General features: G+C 33.2%; 1 protein-coding gene and 1 long non-coding RNA gene across 5 annotated transcripts; one reads left to right on the plus strand and one right to left on the minus strand.

The window, feature by feature from the left end:
- Positions 1-350: 350 nt before the first annotated feature.
- LOC123564583 (uncharacterized) lies at positions 351-4,342 on the minus strand. 4 transcript variants are annotated; one of them, XM_053537226.1, is made up of 9 exons: positions 4,035-4,317; positions 3,859-3,906; positions 3,472-3,568; positions 3,141-3,262; positions 2,248-2,999; positions 1,932-1,955; positions 1,541-1,652; positions 1,101-1,171; positions 351-783 (listed from the first exon to the last, which is right to left on the minus strand). In XM_053537226.1, exons 5-9 carry the CDS (start codon positions 2,522-2,524, stop codon positions 644-646), a joined length of 624 nt encoding a protein of 207 aa, XP_053393201.1. In that variant the 5' UTR covers positions 2,525-2,999; positions 3,141-3,262; positions 3,472-3,568; positions 3,859-3,906; positions 4,035-4,317; the 3' UTR covers positions 351-643. The 4 variants fall into 4 exon arrangements, with proteins under 4 accessions (XP_053393201.1, XP_053393202.1, XP_053393203.1 ...); XM_053537227.1 differs by lacking the exon at positions 3,141-3,262; XM_053537228.1 differs by lacking the exons at positions 3,141-3,262; positions 3,472-3,568.
- LOC128555282 (uncharacterized) lies at positions 3,221-6,577 on the plus strand. Its single transcript, XR_008369942.1, has 3 exons — positions 3,221-3,313; positions 4,305-4,495; positions 6,505-6,577. It is a non-coding gene; the product is annotated as an uncharacterized LOC128555282 (long non-coding RNA).
- The last annotated feature ends 9,406 nt before the right edge of the window (positions 6,578-15,983 follow it).

Here is a 15,983-nt window from a genome sequence, read left to right on the forward strand (position 1 = left end):
AGATGTCAGGTTGTGATATACCTTGTCACAGAACATATTACTATGAACTACAATAGTATTTAACATATAGAGGAGCCTCCGTGGCCAAGTGGTTAAGGTCGCTGACTTCAAATCACTTGCCCCTCACAGATGTGGGTGCGAGCCACACTCGGGGCGTTGAATTCTACATGTGAGGAAGCCATCCAGCTGGCTTATGGAAAGTCGGTGGGTTCTACCCAGGTACCCGCTCGTGCTAAAATAATGCACGGAGGGGCAACCGGGGTCTTCCACCACCATCAAAGCTGGAAAGTCGCTATATGACCTATAATTGTGTCGGTGTGACGTTAAACCCAACAAAAAAACTTAACATATAGAATTATGATTATTTATTGAAGATTTATTGAATAACAAATACATGCAACGATAAACAAAATACCTATCATCAAATTGTAATAAATAACATATATTTTTCTTTCAAAATTGTATTTCCACGATTGGAATTTCCAAAAATATTTAAACTACAGCTCGTATATCTTGTTCGTCTGTGTGTACGCCTTTAAAGCTGGTAGAAATTATCTTGCACGCACGTTATAGTACAGGCTTTGATTGTATTCTCCACTACCTATACATTGACCGTATGTGTAATTAGGCATATGTCGTTTCTTTAACGCTTTGAAGTGTCCTCAGTCTGTGGTGTCTTTTCCATATATGTTGTTGGTATATACGGGTCTGTCTCATTCTCCCGAACATCTGATACTGGCGTTATATTTTTAAGTTTTTCTTCGCAGTAACTACTCTGCATATCTGTGGAGGAAAATCAAATTCAAATTCATTAACGTTTAAGAAATAAGGACATATAGTAAAGTACGCACCCGCCCATACAGCATGGTACTAATTTAAGCCAATTTATATTCATGTAGATCGTCTCATTTTATTTCGAAATGCTATTTTAGCTAAACATACATACTATTGTTTGTATGTAAGCGCTGATGGTTAATTTCGTATAGTTCTTTCGGCATATCGTGATATCTGGTACATCTATTAGGAAAACCCAGTCGTGAGACATTGTCTCCGTAGAATGCGCATAAGGAAGATTTTGGACTAATGAAAACAGTACTTACCTCTGGTTGTGTTGTTACCGTTGTTCAGACTTGTATTGTCTATCAGTGGAGTAGATGTTTCATCCGGAATTCTTAAATAAAAACAAACAAAGCCACGGAATTATTTTGTAAAAGTTTTATTGTAAATATGTGAATAATGTATTCATAAATATCTCCTTGATTAAAAATGACTAATGGTGATCATAAATGTCCCTTTGAATGCAATTGGGAACTGTTCCAATGTTTAATGTCTTCATTGATTTAACGTTTCATAACAGCTTATATATACATGTATTTATCATAAAGTTAAGCAGGAATTCCCCCGTTAAAGGTAATTCTATTTACAGCAATCTATTCTAGATATAGCACACGTGGTTTTCACATATTGCTTCTATTTATAACATTCCATTAAATCAATAAATAATAAATTGATAAACACATTTCGTTCAGAAAATACTCACTTTTTCTTTTTTAAATCTCTATATTTCCAGAAAACAACAACAAGTACAAGAATCAAAGAGACACACAGTACCGTTAATCCAATAGACACAAAGAACCATGCTGGATTGGAAACTAAAACGAAGAGAAAAGGAAAAAACAAACGTTTTTAAGACAGACGCAAATTGTGTATCAGAAATAAAATGAATTATTTTCATTGCTAAATATTTCTAGAGCATAACCTCAGTGCACTAAATATAACCTCAGTGCACTAAACATAACCTTAGTGCCAGTGCAATAAACATAACCTCAGTGCAATAAACATAATCTCAGTGCAATATTAAAACAATTTTAGGTATTTCCCCGCATTTTGTTGCTCTACTATAGTGTTTGTACAATAAAAAGCAATCATACCTTGACTGAGAAATGACTTCCTATCTGAAAAAGAGACGAATAACACAAATATAGTTGTCATAGGCTTATCCTTTTTGTTTTAAATACAGTTCTGTCATAGACTTGAGAAGATATCTGCATAATTATATATTTGAATATAGAATATCTAAATGGTTGAAATTGGTCTTTATAACATACGGAGTTGCAGTAATATTATTATACTCAAAATAGAATGAGCAACAAAAACAATCATGAATATGAAGATATTTTCGACTAATGTGGCACAAATAGTATCTATCATTCTTTTTTTTTTTACTTTTAAAATTATAAACCTTACCTGTCGAAGAACAGTTGTAGATACAACTTTGTGGGACCGTATCCTCTTTGCAAAGACTTTTATGACAAGGGATACATCTCCGTTCATATTTCCGCGATGAGCAATACTCTAACGGAAATGTACAAACTGAATCAAAGCAAGGAAACTGAAACTTATCTACATAGCAATCCGAAAGACACAGATCAACAAAATAAATAAGCAAGGCAACACACTGAACGGCATAACGTTTTACTTTGAATTGAATCAAAGGTAGCATATCAATATTAACCATTGTCATGCTTAATTTAATGTAAAGGTAGTAAATGTAACGTACCCGCGATAGGTTTTTATATCAGGTAAATATGGGTTTTTATATCGGGTAAAAATGGGATTCCATTTTCGAAAATAGTCTATAAATATACTCTTATTTATTGCAATTACAACATTATATATTGTCAACGTGCCATATAATACTATATTTCGTTGGTCGTACGATTACTGATGAAATACATTATCCGTATTACAGTATCGTTTATACACATGTGTCCCTTGATTTGTACCTCCCCAGCCGGTCTCTCACGAAGGATTCTCTAGCAAGAGTACTCGTGAAAACGTCTCTAGACACAAAACTATGTACTTTTAGAGGTGAGAAGAAGTATGTGTGTGTTCGGGTTTAGGTGGTTTATCTAAATGAGTAGTCGGTTTATATGAGCCTGGTGAAGAGGAATCTCTAGTCGGTGGTACGTCTGTCAACCTACTTTTGGCACACGAATCTGAAAAAAAACAACAACAGGAAAATGATGCAATTACTAGCATAACACTTTCATTTCGACCGAAGTACTTACACGATTTTATTATGGTGCGTTTTAGTAAATATTTTTGGGATTCCAACAATGCAGTGTATTTATAATTACCATTTTCTTGCGATGGGACTTTATTCTCGTCATTTTTCTGTTTGACTGATACTTTCTTCTCCTGCTTGAGCGAAGTGATGAGATTTTGCATCTCTTCACCTTTCTTTTCTTTTTTCGTCATCCTAAATGAAATTAATTAACACTTTGGCGCATTTTATGATATATCAACGCTGGTAAATATTATATAATACATATTTATCACATGTTTAACGTGAAATAAAACCATGTCATAAACTTTTTCGAGGTAACATTTTGACATTGGTCGAAAGAAATTACAAATTTCAACGTTACAGCAGAAAAAGCTAATGTGATTATATTAAAAACAACTCACGCTTTCTTTAGTTTGAAGATTTTCGCAATAAGACATGCCACTAATATGGAGAAAGCCACGCATAGTCCAACGACGACAAGCACAAATATATATTTACCTGAAAAATTAACGAACCTAAATTATGTCAATTCGTAAACATAGGTTTGTTATATTATACAAGTGACATATTAACTAAAATAAATAACCATGATATAAGATATATTTACTGTCTCTTTATCGTTAGGATGATATATGATTTACATACAGATATGTTAAAATAGAACAACTTTCATTATACCAAGGTCCCTTAAAATCAAAAGATGTCCCGAGATTATACTACATGTTATTGATCATGCGATTTCTGAATTTAATGAGTTACTCTCATTATCAGAATATGAAAATAAATACCCGATTTCTCGTAGGCAATCTCTGCACATGTGGTGTTTTCTTTCTGTCCTGAAAGAAAAAAAAAAGCTAAGCTTAACCATTTAATCCAATGTATTTATAAATCCACGATTATTCCAAAGTAGTATTTTTGCAACTGAAACGTTTAAACTTCCATTAAGAAAACAATTGGTACTCACCAATTAAGGAACAATTATAGAGACATTGAAGAGGCGGAGACTGAAGACTGCAAACACTGCGTAAGCAAGGGATACATCTGTGTTCGTGTGCTTTAGATGAGCAGTACTGTTGCGGCCAAGTACATATGTCATTGTCGTAACACTGAAACTGAAATGGCTTGAGTGAAGCTGACTGACCAGTCTCGAAGTAAAACAAACTCAACGGTATGAGGAGAGTCAGATCTCTTGGTGAAATTGTTGAATGAATTGAAGAAATCATTTTGTTTCCAGGTTTATACGACCAACACTTGCGGTGACACTGGCTCAATATGTTTATCTGCTGAGTTTATATAGACACGTTTGATGTATCACTACAGGGTTCCCAATTATCATATGGTGACTGCACCCATTCATATGGTGACTGCACCCATATGTATAAATGTTCATTCCTGGTCCAGTCTTAATGCCGCAACTGTGTAAAGGTAATTTTTAGAAATCATTATACCGATGTCAATATAGACCGAAAAACATGGTTGATCCCCAGTTATTTACTTTCAAAGTATTATCAGAGTATTTATAATGAAGCAACAAAATTTTCATATTTTAATGACCTGTGACAAAAGTTCTTCACATATTTATTGGAGATTGGTAAATATCTGACTATAGTTAGACCGCATGTTATTTCAGATCTGACCGTTTTATTGATAGACATAAAAACATAATGCACCCCTAAGTTTTTTAATAGAAAATCCTTACTAACAACTCTCAGGTAAATGACCTTTTTGGGAAGATCAGTTTTGAAGTAAACACCAGACTGAATAATTTGACATAATTTAAGTGTATTCACAATTTAATTCATTACAATTTGCGCAATGATTATTAAAACTATCGACATAATATTATTATGTATTTCTTATTCCGGACCTTAATAGTGGCTTTAAATTATGTTCTTATTTTTATCTATAGGAAGTCTGTGAAATGATACAATGTAAATGATAAACAAGAAATGTCTTTAAAAAGACAAACGGCGTAGAGGTAATAATGTTTGGCGCATGAAAAATTCAGAATTAAACAGAATGTACAGACAGAAAATATTTGGATATGCATATACGAACACATTATTCATTTGCAAATATTCCAACTAATCAGCAAATTTAAATGATCAAGAGGTATCCTTTCAGAGATAGAAGGTCAAAATGATTTGGCGTCCTGGGCTGATTCTGAAATAATTTCGCGTTGGGTCAGAATCCCCCATAAGTAACCCACTAGCACAATATGTCGACCAGCGTACAATTAGTTGGACTGAAAACTTCCAGGCTAAAGCAGCTGACATGAAAATAAACCCCTAGCTTTTAAATCACTACTGACCCCCATAACTTTAATTACTTGATTAAGTTCTCGGTTTAAAAAGAACTTAAAGCAAAAAATCAAACATTTGCAGATTGGAATACCTTCAATAAATGTTGAAATCGTTTTTATTTTGGTAAAGTAATAGGTAAATACTTACATAATATATGATGGAATAGTGATTTAATTTGCACATTGTTGTTGTTTGCATAGTCATTATTTTCATGAAATTAAAAGAAATTCAGCTGACCTACTGGCCTCCATTGGTGTTGTTATTGTTTTTGTCTGCACTTGCCAGAGCGAGGCTCAAGAACCCTGGTGTCAAATTATGTAGGGAATAACTCAGTTTCGTGAAATAATAACCAAGAATTGTTAAATTTTCTGCTTTATTTTCACGAAGAGCATGAATTTGCCGTATGTGCGAAACCGCGTACAGTCCTACACCGGGTACAATGACTATACAGGTACAACCAGCCACCACTCATTCATCCAAAGGGGTCCGGCACATGAGTGGATTAAGTTTAATGGCTTATATTTGAGTCCTAGGGCCATAATTATGTAAAACTCATACTAATATAACTACTCCCTAGACAAGGGTTTTTACCCCGCAGAAGCTATGTTTTCAACTACTTTCTTTACATGGCCAGGAAAAAAATATTATCAGCTATTTTCCCATTCAAACATTGCATTCAGTTATTCAAATGAATCAACTTTTAAAATCACCTCAACATAGCTTCTGCGGGGTAAAAACCCTTGTCTATGGAGTAGTTATATTAGTATGATTTTTTCCATAATTATGACTCTAGGATTCAAAAATAAGTCATTACACTTAATTCACTCATGTGCCGGACCCCTTTGTACGCAACGGGGGAAGAAGTTTACTTTCGATTTCTCTAGCGGTGATAAATTACTAAAAACTTTAGAATATATCATTTCAGTTAAGGGTAACAAAACTACTAAATATGTTCCATTTAATATGTGCCTTCTGATAATCAAAGTCATTTAAGACTTAATAAATGGTTTATCTTCTCAGCGCGCACCTGTTCCATGTCCCGATTACAACAGAATCTAGGTCAAAACCCATGTTATTCAGCTAACGCCGAAAAAAAGAAGTATTAATATTAGAAGACATTTTCTGTTCAAGGTTGTGCTGTCTAGACTTGTATGCCTGCGCTATGACTACAAAGCCCACACTTGGCTTTTAGGGAATGGATCTAGTGTCCATTAGGAGGTGGGGTACATTTTCTACAAGAAGAGAAAGTGATGACAAAATGATCCAAAAATAACTTGATTAAGCCATAATGATCTATATTTTGAAACAAAGTGAGATTGACCAATTTAGCATGGCAGTCACCCAATCTACAGCATACCTCCAATAAACGGGGGAAAATATGGGGCGTCGTTATACTATTTTCTAGGCATTTTTGATATCAAAAATTCGATTTCTTGATATCAATAATTATTTTTTGATATCAAGAAATCGAATTTCTGATATCAAGAAATACTTTCTTGATATCAAAAAATGAATTTCTTGATATGAAAAAAACCCATTTTTTGATATCAGGAATTCACTCTTTTGATATCAAGAAATGCTGTCTATTTTTGATATAAAAAAATCGATCTTTTTTTATATCAGGTAATGATTTTTTATATAAAAAAATCGATTTCTTGATATCAGGAATTCGATTTTTTTTATATAAAAAAATCGATTTTTTTTTATATCAGGAAATGATTTTTTTTATATTAAAAAATCGATTTCTTGATATCAGGAATTCGATTTCTTGATGTCAGAAAAACATTTCTTGATATAAAAAATTAGTTATATTTTTTGAGATCAGGAAATCGAATTCTTGATATCAAGAAATCATTTCTTGATATCTAGAAATACGGACTATTTTTTGATATCAAGAATTCGATTTCTGGATATCAAGAATTCGATTTCTTGATATCAAAAATTCGATTTCTTGATATATAAAAAATGGCCAGAATTTCTTGATATCAAAAATTCTCGCCTTTTAAAAAATAGACGTGCAATTAGGGATAACCCCTAATTAATTTATTCAGTGCGGGTTATGGAACGCCTAGACTGTCTTGACATACTGATTATCAGTTTGCCATGTGCTTTTTCCAATATATTCGGTACAAATCATAATCTTTCTTGTAGATAAAGCAGTTTGTTATGTACATTTACTAGTTTGTCCGGTACATTTCTTAGTTTTATGTTGTGCATTCACTAGTTTGTGCTGTACAATTAATAGTTCGTCATGTGCATTTTCCAATATATTCGGTAGAAATTATAATTTGTCTTGTAGACAAAACTGTTTGTTATGTACATTTACTAGTTTGTCCGGTACATTTATTAGTTTGTGATGTCCATACATTAGTTTGTGCTGTCCAATTAATAGTTCGTTATGTGCTTTTCCCAATATGTTCGGTACAAATCATAATTTGTTATGTAGATAAAACAGTTTGTTATGTACATTTACTAGTATGTCCGGTACATTTCTTAATATGTGTTGTGCATTCGCCAGTTTGTGCTGTCCAATTGATTGCTTAAAAATGTCCGATCTCATGTGAAATTACACAACGTGTACCCTTACAATTTTTGTCTTTACAAGTGGATTCTCATACATACAACAAATAGACTACTTATGTTAAATAAATTCTTTTCGGCAATTATCTATTTTTGGAAACTTTTGAAAAGATAATTGATACATATCTGTTTATTAAAACATAATACACTGCTTTATCTACAATACAAGTTATGATCTGTACCGAAAATATTGGGAAAAGTAACGAACTATTAATTGGACAGCACAAACTAGTAAGTGCACGACACAAACTAAGAAATGTACCGGACAAACTAGTTAATGTACATAACAAACTGTTTTATCTACACAACAAATTATGATTAGTACCGAACAAATTAAGAAAAGCACATGACGAACTATCTGTTGGACAGCAAAAACTAGCGAATTCACAACACAAACTAAGAAACGTACCGGAAAAACTAGTAAATGTACATAACAAATTGTTTAATCTACAAGACAAATTATGATTTGTACAGAATATATTGGAAAATGCTCATGACGAACTATCAATTGTACAGCACAAACTGGGGAATGCACAACACAAACTAAGAAATATACCGGACAAACTAGTAAATGTACATAACAAACTGTTTTATCTACAAGAAAGATTATAATTTGTACCGAATATATTGGGAAATGCACATGATGAAGTAATAATCAGTTAGTAATAGTAATTATACAATTCTATTTGATCCTGTTCAATCCATCTATATTTAGATCGGGAAATTCCTAATTTTTGATATAAAAAATAGGCTTGATTTTTTGATATCAAAAAACTTGATTTCTTGATATCAAGAAGTCGATTTTTTGATATCAGAAAATAATTTCTTGATATCAAGAAATAACACATATTTTTTTTATCAAAACTTCATTTCCTGATATCAAAAATTCTTTTTAAAAATGGACAGCCTTTTTTGATATCAGAAAATGAATTCCTGATATCAAAAAATCGAATTTTTGATATCAGAAAAAATCGATTTCTTGATATCAGGAAATGAATTCTTGATATCAAGAAATCGATTTTCTGATATCAAAAAATGTGACTGATTTTTTGATATCATGAAATGGAATTCTTGATATCAAGAAATCGAATTTTTGATATCAAGAAATGAATTTTTGATATTAAAAAATGCCTATAAAATAGTAAAACGCCCCATAGGAAAACACTCATCAATTTCTTTTTCAAAAAAAAAAAAATAAAAGAATTTATATGTAGTAATATGAAATTTTCTCGTACTTACGATCATAATTTTATGTTCTACTGATCAACCAGGGAGCGAGCTATAAACCAAACGTCCGTCACAAGTGAAATTAATGCTCTTATTTGTGATTGTTTAAGGAAGTTTCGTTTTCCGGATAAGTTTGTCCTGGCGTTCATTGCGTTCATTGTATTTGGAGAAAGAGATATGTGAATATGAGTACGTATTCCTAAATGTATCCGATGATCAAATTATCAGTCCTATAGACATGTCAATGCTATAGCAAAACGTGCGTAGACTTGTACAATTTTATATGTTCGCTTTACAAGCAACATGAAGAAGAATACAGGTTCCTTTGAGCATTATGATGTGACTGTGCTGACATACTTAGATGCCCTAGCATCTTTATATAAGATTGAAATGCATTACATTACATAAACTGCAGAGGTCATTTTAGTAATAATTTTAAGAACACTGGAGGAAATGCTTGTGCCAAGTGCGTCTTCGGCAGAATTTGAACCCTAAACCTACTGTTCAGTTGTTTGACTAGTTACGCCTCCGTGATTGCTCCTCCATGTGTTAAGAAGAATATTAATTTGTGTCTTTCAACATTCAATTTATTAAATTCGTTGAATAAATTCAATATGAAAAGACACTCATGTAATATCCTCTATGTAAGAAACAACACTGGAAGAAATTCCAGTCTGATAATAAATAGATAGATAAATAAATAATTTTAACATCAGAAATTGTAAAATAGTGGGATCCCTATCATTACCCGTTTCACTTTTCATGCCATGCGTTATTTACCATACACTATATAACCTCTGATTATTACATCAAAAAGAGGTTTAATATATAGTTTGTAAATCTTTATCTAAAACTTGGCACCAACTTTCTACATTAAAAAATCATTAATGACACAATTTGACCATTTCAGTAGTCGATAGCCTACTCCCTAAAATGAAATAAGTTGTTTTATCAACGTCATTTCTCACTAGTGGAAAAGTAGAAAGAACAAGCTGTGTGTTTGAAATATGGAGGAAATGCGCCCTATTGCCTATAACTGGTTAAAATATAGATGAACATTAATTAATTGTCTGTAACTTTTTTTTGAAATATAGAGAAACATTGCCTGTAATGTTTAAAATATAGAGGTCAATTGCCTGTAACTGTCTGAAATATAGAGGAACATTGTAGCTGTTTAAAATGTAGAGGAACATTGCTTGTAACTGTTTAAAATATCCTTAGGATGACGGGCCTATTTTTATGCAATCTCGCCAGGCATATATATTTTTTATGTTTTTGCTAATGGGAGTCAATTTTCAGCATTTTCTAACGATCTGAAATTACCTGGGCTTTAGCACGACATGTCAGCTTTTCATCTACGGAAACATATTTGAGCTCGGGATAAACACAAATCTCACAGGGGTTCGTAACCGAACAAGTGTACATAGAGATTTTAAATCGCTCAAAAGGTCTTTTTCAAATTATGCGCATGACTTTATCCTTTGTACTTATGAAACCAATACTTAATTAACCGAACTGTCTATATTTCAATCTGATATTCTTAAATAAAAACAAGCAAATCCATGTCGCGGACTTAGTTTTAACGAAAATATGTACATAATGTATTCATATATATCTCCTTGATTAAAAATGACTACAGCAAGATGGTCAACTTAAAGAATTACGAACTATTCCAAAGTTAATGTCTTCTCGTAACTACGGAATCCTGTTTCCGCCATCGACTTTTCGCCTAGACAGAAACGCGAAAACTTGAAATTAAGCATCTAATTTATACTTTTCGTGCTATAAATTTACCGCGAAAAGTCGAAATCTTGAAGTTTTTGACCCGACAATTGTCGTGCAAACGTCAACTTTTCGACCTAGAATCAAGCGCGAAAAGTAGAAATTAAGAGAGCTAATTTCAACTTCTCGTGCTAAGATATTTCCTCGAAAAGTTGAAAAGTCGAAGTTTGTAACGCGACAATTGTCGTGCAAATTTCAACTTATCGACTGAATTTGTAGGGCGAAAAGTATAAATTAAAGTCTTAACTTCTACTTTTCGTGCCGGTTCTTTGGCCGATAATTTCGCGATATTATCGCTTAAATTTCGACTTTTCGTTGTAGGACTAATTTGAGTGAGCATAACCCTACACCGGTAAGAGGTGTCTTGGTAAAAAACTGTATACTAATCACCGTTTTTTGGAAATGTCGTTGGAAATGACATTCGGCATTATTTTATGCAGAATCATACATACAGGGAAATATTGTACTTTTACACCTGGAAAAGAATGTCAGTATCAGGTAAGCTTCATAATATGAAATTAGGCGCTGCCTACTGACGGAAAACCTAGTCATACGGATTCTTTCTTCTTCTGCATAAAGTGTTCCTTCTGATATTTTTCAGTTTTGACTGTAAGCCTAGTGGTTTTTGCTCTTGTTATATTACATAAATATATTTTAAACTGTTCAGTATACCCCCTTCGGTACATACCTACACTCGGTGCCATGCGCCCTTTAACGATCATGCCTTTGCTCTCAGTTTGTTTCTCTAATACAAATTTCTGAATCCAGGAATGCACAGTTTCTTTTCAGTTCATTTCTTACAAATAGTTTTTAAAAAAGACCAAAATAAAAACACAAAACCGCTAATCGCTCTCAAGCAATAAACATCACAAACTGTATGTTATCTTTACATTTCTTTGACTATCAAATACTATATGATAGACCCACAGTATATTTCTGCTTCAACATAATTAATGGTCTCTAAAATGTGACTTATTATTTATCACACGATTAAATGTCTGTAAGTTCTAGATGAAGTCAGCTGCTGAAAGGACAAATGTACTTTGATACGGTCGCCAGGAAGGAAAGCAGCATTTTAAATATGATACGACGCACAACAATGGCATCATATGGACTTGTAATAGCTTAAATGTAAAGGCAAGTCATCTACGAACATATCCATATATGGTATAGGTAGGTACCTGGGGTGTAGAGACTCGAAGAAGGGTCAAAATCTAACATAGTGTCATTGTCAACTGAAATTCCGTACAAATTACAATAATAATAATAATTATAATAAAAATAGGACAGGTATCAGAAAATGACGAAACTTGTTATATGCGGTAGGACTAAGACTAAGCTGCCCTGACCCATGGAGCTCTGAGAATTGCTCCAATGGTGTCATTGGACTGAGTAAAGGTAGTGCTTGGGCTTTCAGGACTTCATTGACTGCTCTAACAAGTCAATATTTTGAGAATTTTACCTGAATTTGACCTATGACCTTGACCCCTAGTTGACCGGATACGAACCGGACGTGGCCACTTTTCTCTAGGTATTGGCTTGCCCTTTGCAACAAGGTATCATGTATTAAATCAAGACATCAGGTTATGAAGATATAGCTCCTCAACAAGGACCACCCCTGTATTTAATATATGAAGAAGATTATATTTTCACGAAAAATGATACATTTTGAGACGGTCCTCCGACGAAACCGTCGGTGGTAAAATTATACAAGTTACGTATCCGTTTAGACAATGTTAAAATTATATTTATAAAAGTAATACCATTTAAATATCTTGTGTTTGGAACATTCTACAATTTTTTGAAGTTAATGAAAAAAACGGACATTTTACGTACGGAAATACAGCTTTTATCCTAAATTACGTACAGACGGATGAACAGATGATGTCTTTTTTGTCACAAACATTCAGATTTTGTCATTTTCTTTCAAAACAATTTTTTATTTGCAGTTATTTACCCAAAATAAATCTGTTATAAGCACTTTTTCCTTATTTTTACTGATAATGTTTAAGCCAAAAATGGCAAACCCGACAGCGTGCCCATCGGGAAGAACATTGGTTTTAATATTCGATTTGACAATACTACTTCTTAAAAGAAATTTCAGTTTGATACCTTACTTTTACCGCTTTTAATGATAAATTGAAATTGATGAATTGTTTAAAAAAATGCCACAAAGATTAGGCGTTTTTTTTAGTGAACACCACTATTTATTCCAGTGAACACCAGTTGACGCACGACAATGCGATACGACATCGCGACAATGTCGTTTGTCGTATCGCATTTTCGCGCGTCGTATCATATTGTTGTGATGTTGTATTGCATTGTCGTGTTTTGTATTGCGATGTCGCATCGTGCTATTGACGACAATGCGACACGACATCGCGACAATGTCGTTTGAGAATGTACGGAAACGTTTATGGGCCTCGCAATGTCGTGTAAGATAACGCAAATATCGACATATTGTCGCGAGAAATCAACATATTATCATAACAAGTCGTTATATTTTATTGACATATTGCATCCATTTTTTCAATGTTTAATCATTTTTTCTCGAGATCCGCGTAAGCTGTAATGCTATCTCGACATATTATGTCGATATAAACCATCCATTTCTTGATTTTCTAACGCAAGTTCTCGACTTAACCCGACTATATGTATACAAAGTCACTTCAATGACAGTGAGCAGGGATGTAGGAAAGGTGTGTTTGGTTATGATTCAGTATGTATGCGTGGATCAGGGGACTCGTCAAGCAGATTATACGAATACACAATGAACATAAACATAAAATAAAAACGTGTAGTATCTCTAGACAAAAATGTGGATTCACAGTATAGGCAGTTTACGAGTATTTAAACACCAAATTTTCACTCAGCGGATCATTTGCCTTTCTGTAAAGAGACTCGGCAGAGCTGCTTGTAATAGCAAGACTAAAAATTTATTTCTGGTTTACTGCAATTTGTAAGTGGCTTAATGCTACTCGTTGACAGATAGTATGAAGCAGAGAATAACTGCATACACCGTTTGGTTTGTCTGTGAACAAATAACATATCACTAGCACATAACACATTTTTATCAACCTTTTCTGAGTGCATGTTCTTTCAAAAACAGCAACAACCAACAAATTAAACAGATAAAGAGAATTAGAAAAAATAAGTCTCACAGTAAAATATCCACAGTTTTACTTTCACAACAGACGTCCGTCAGGTGTTGTGAAAGTGAGACAATTCTTTGATTTTTTTTCTATTTTTATGGATTTCATAAATGAACACCAAGCCACTTTTATATTAAATAACAAAAATGTTTTCATAAAGTAGATCTAGTTAAACATGGATTTCGTAAATAAAAAGTAAATATTCAAATTTAAAAAAAAATACAATGATTATGTTTCATGAATGTATTTTATTAAAGAACGTTCGAAAAAAACAACACTTTCTTAAACTAAAAATATAGACAAGTTTTAATATTTTTATGAGTACATCTAGAATACAGTCGGATTTCTTTAAAAAGATGATTAAGGAAATAAATAAATAAAATTTTGAGTTTTTATTAAGTAGATTAAAAACTGCTTGGGTTTCCTAAATATCTGTTCATTGCTTTGGCGGACCAATGTGTTTATAACACTATCTGCTATCTATGTCATCTCACATGGATTAGGAACTTACATACTATAAGTGTTCAGCTTGTAATAGTGTATACTTTCCATCGATAATTTCTACATGCTTTATTCATGACAGGAAAATGGAACTTGTTTCTTTTTTGTGTACATTCATATATCTTTTGTGTGTTGTCAGAATTCAAAGGAATTATGGTAACGTTACTGTTGTTTTTAGGAACCGCTTTTTTAACACATCCCGCTCCCAGAAATTGCGAACTAAGTGCTGATTTATAGTTGTAAAAGTACAGTCTAACCTGCCCTACGGTCACTTTATATTGGCGGTAAGCCAGGCTTCTAGGAACAGGGTCAGTGCAACAATTCCCGAAATAATTTCAAAAATTGCGTTTATTCTACTGATTGAACTTCGAGCTAGTTGATTTGTCTTACTAGCATGGTATTGGAAATGTCCACCTAATATGAAAATACTTCGTACGGGCCTGGTAACCCAAATTCCATATTTCTAAAGAGAGCAATTACTATATATTACGAGAACTCACTTTAGTAAATCAAGAAAGGGTCGTTTCATATCGTCATTATGTGTCGAAATATTTTTATAGTTTACGCTGATCACGAGAAAAAGTGAATGCAATATGTCAATAAAATATATCGACTTGTTGTGATAATATGTTGATTTCTCGCGTTTGCGTTATCTAAAGCGACATTGCAAGGTCCATAAACGTTTCCGTAAGAATGTCATGTGTCGTATCGCATTGTCGTGCGTCGCTAAAATGCAGGACACGATGCGCTACAATGCGATACGAAGCGCGACAATGCGATACGACGGACAACAACGTGACGCGGTACTGCGACATATCGTGCCAAAATTGCCAACTAAACGCACGACACTGCGAAGCGACATCGCGACATTTTGACGAATGTCATATTGCATTGTCTCGCGTCGTATCTCATTGTTGTGTGTTATATCGCATTGTCGTGATGTGGTATCGCAATGTCGTGCATCGCCTTTGAGGGGCGAGGGACGACATTTCACATGGCACTAACAGGATTCCGTAGCTAACTGATAACAAACAAGACTCACACACCAAGCTTAAAAGCCCACATGTCCACCAGTCGTGCATGCCATGATATTTAATTAGTTTTAAAAGATAAATGCTGTCGGGTGCAAACAATTCAACACCATTGAATTATTTGAATAAAATTGATATCGAATTCATGAAAACAGTAGTACAGTAGTAGATATGAGGAATGCATTTTTTATATTAAGAAATAGTAATGTTTTATAGATCTATCTACTAGTATATAAAAAAGAAGAAAAGAAAGAAAACAATGTGCACAAAGTAAATGTACATTGTTTCATTTCAGAGACGTATAGATCATATATTTATATGTCTGTGATTGTTTCAA

Source organism: Mercenaria mercenaria, chromosome 2 (genome assembly GCF_021730395.1).
Source record: "Mercenaria mercenaria strain notata chromosome 2, MADL_Memer_1, whole genome shotgun sequence".
NCBI lineage: Eukaryota > Metazoa > Mollusca > Bivalvia > Venerida > Veneridae > Mercenaria > Mercenaria mercenaria.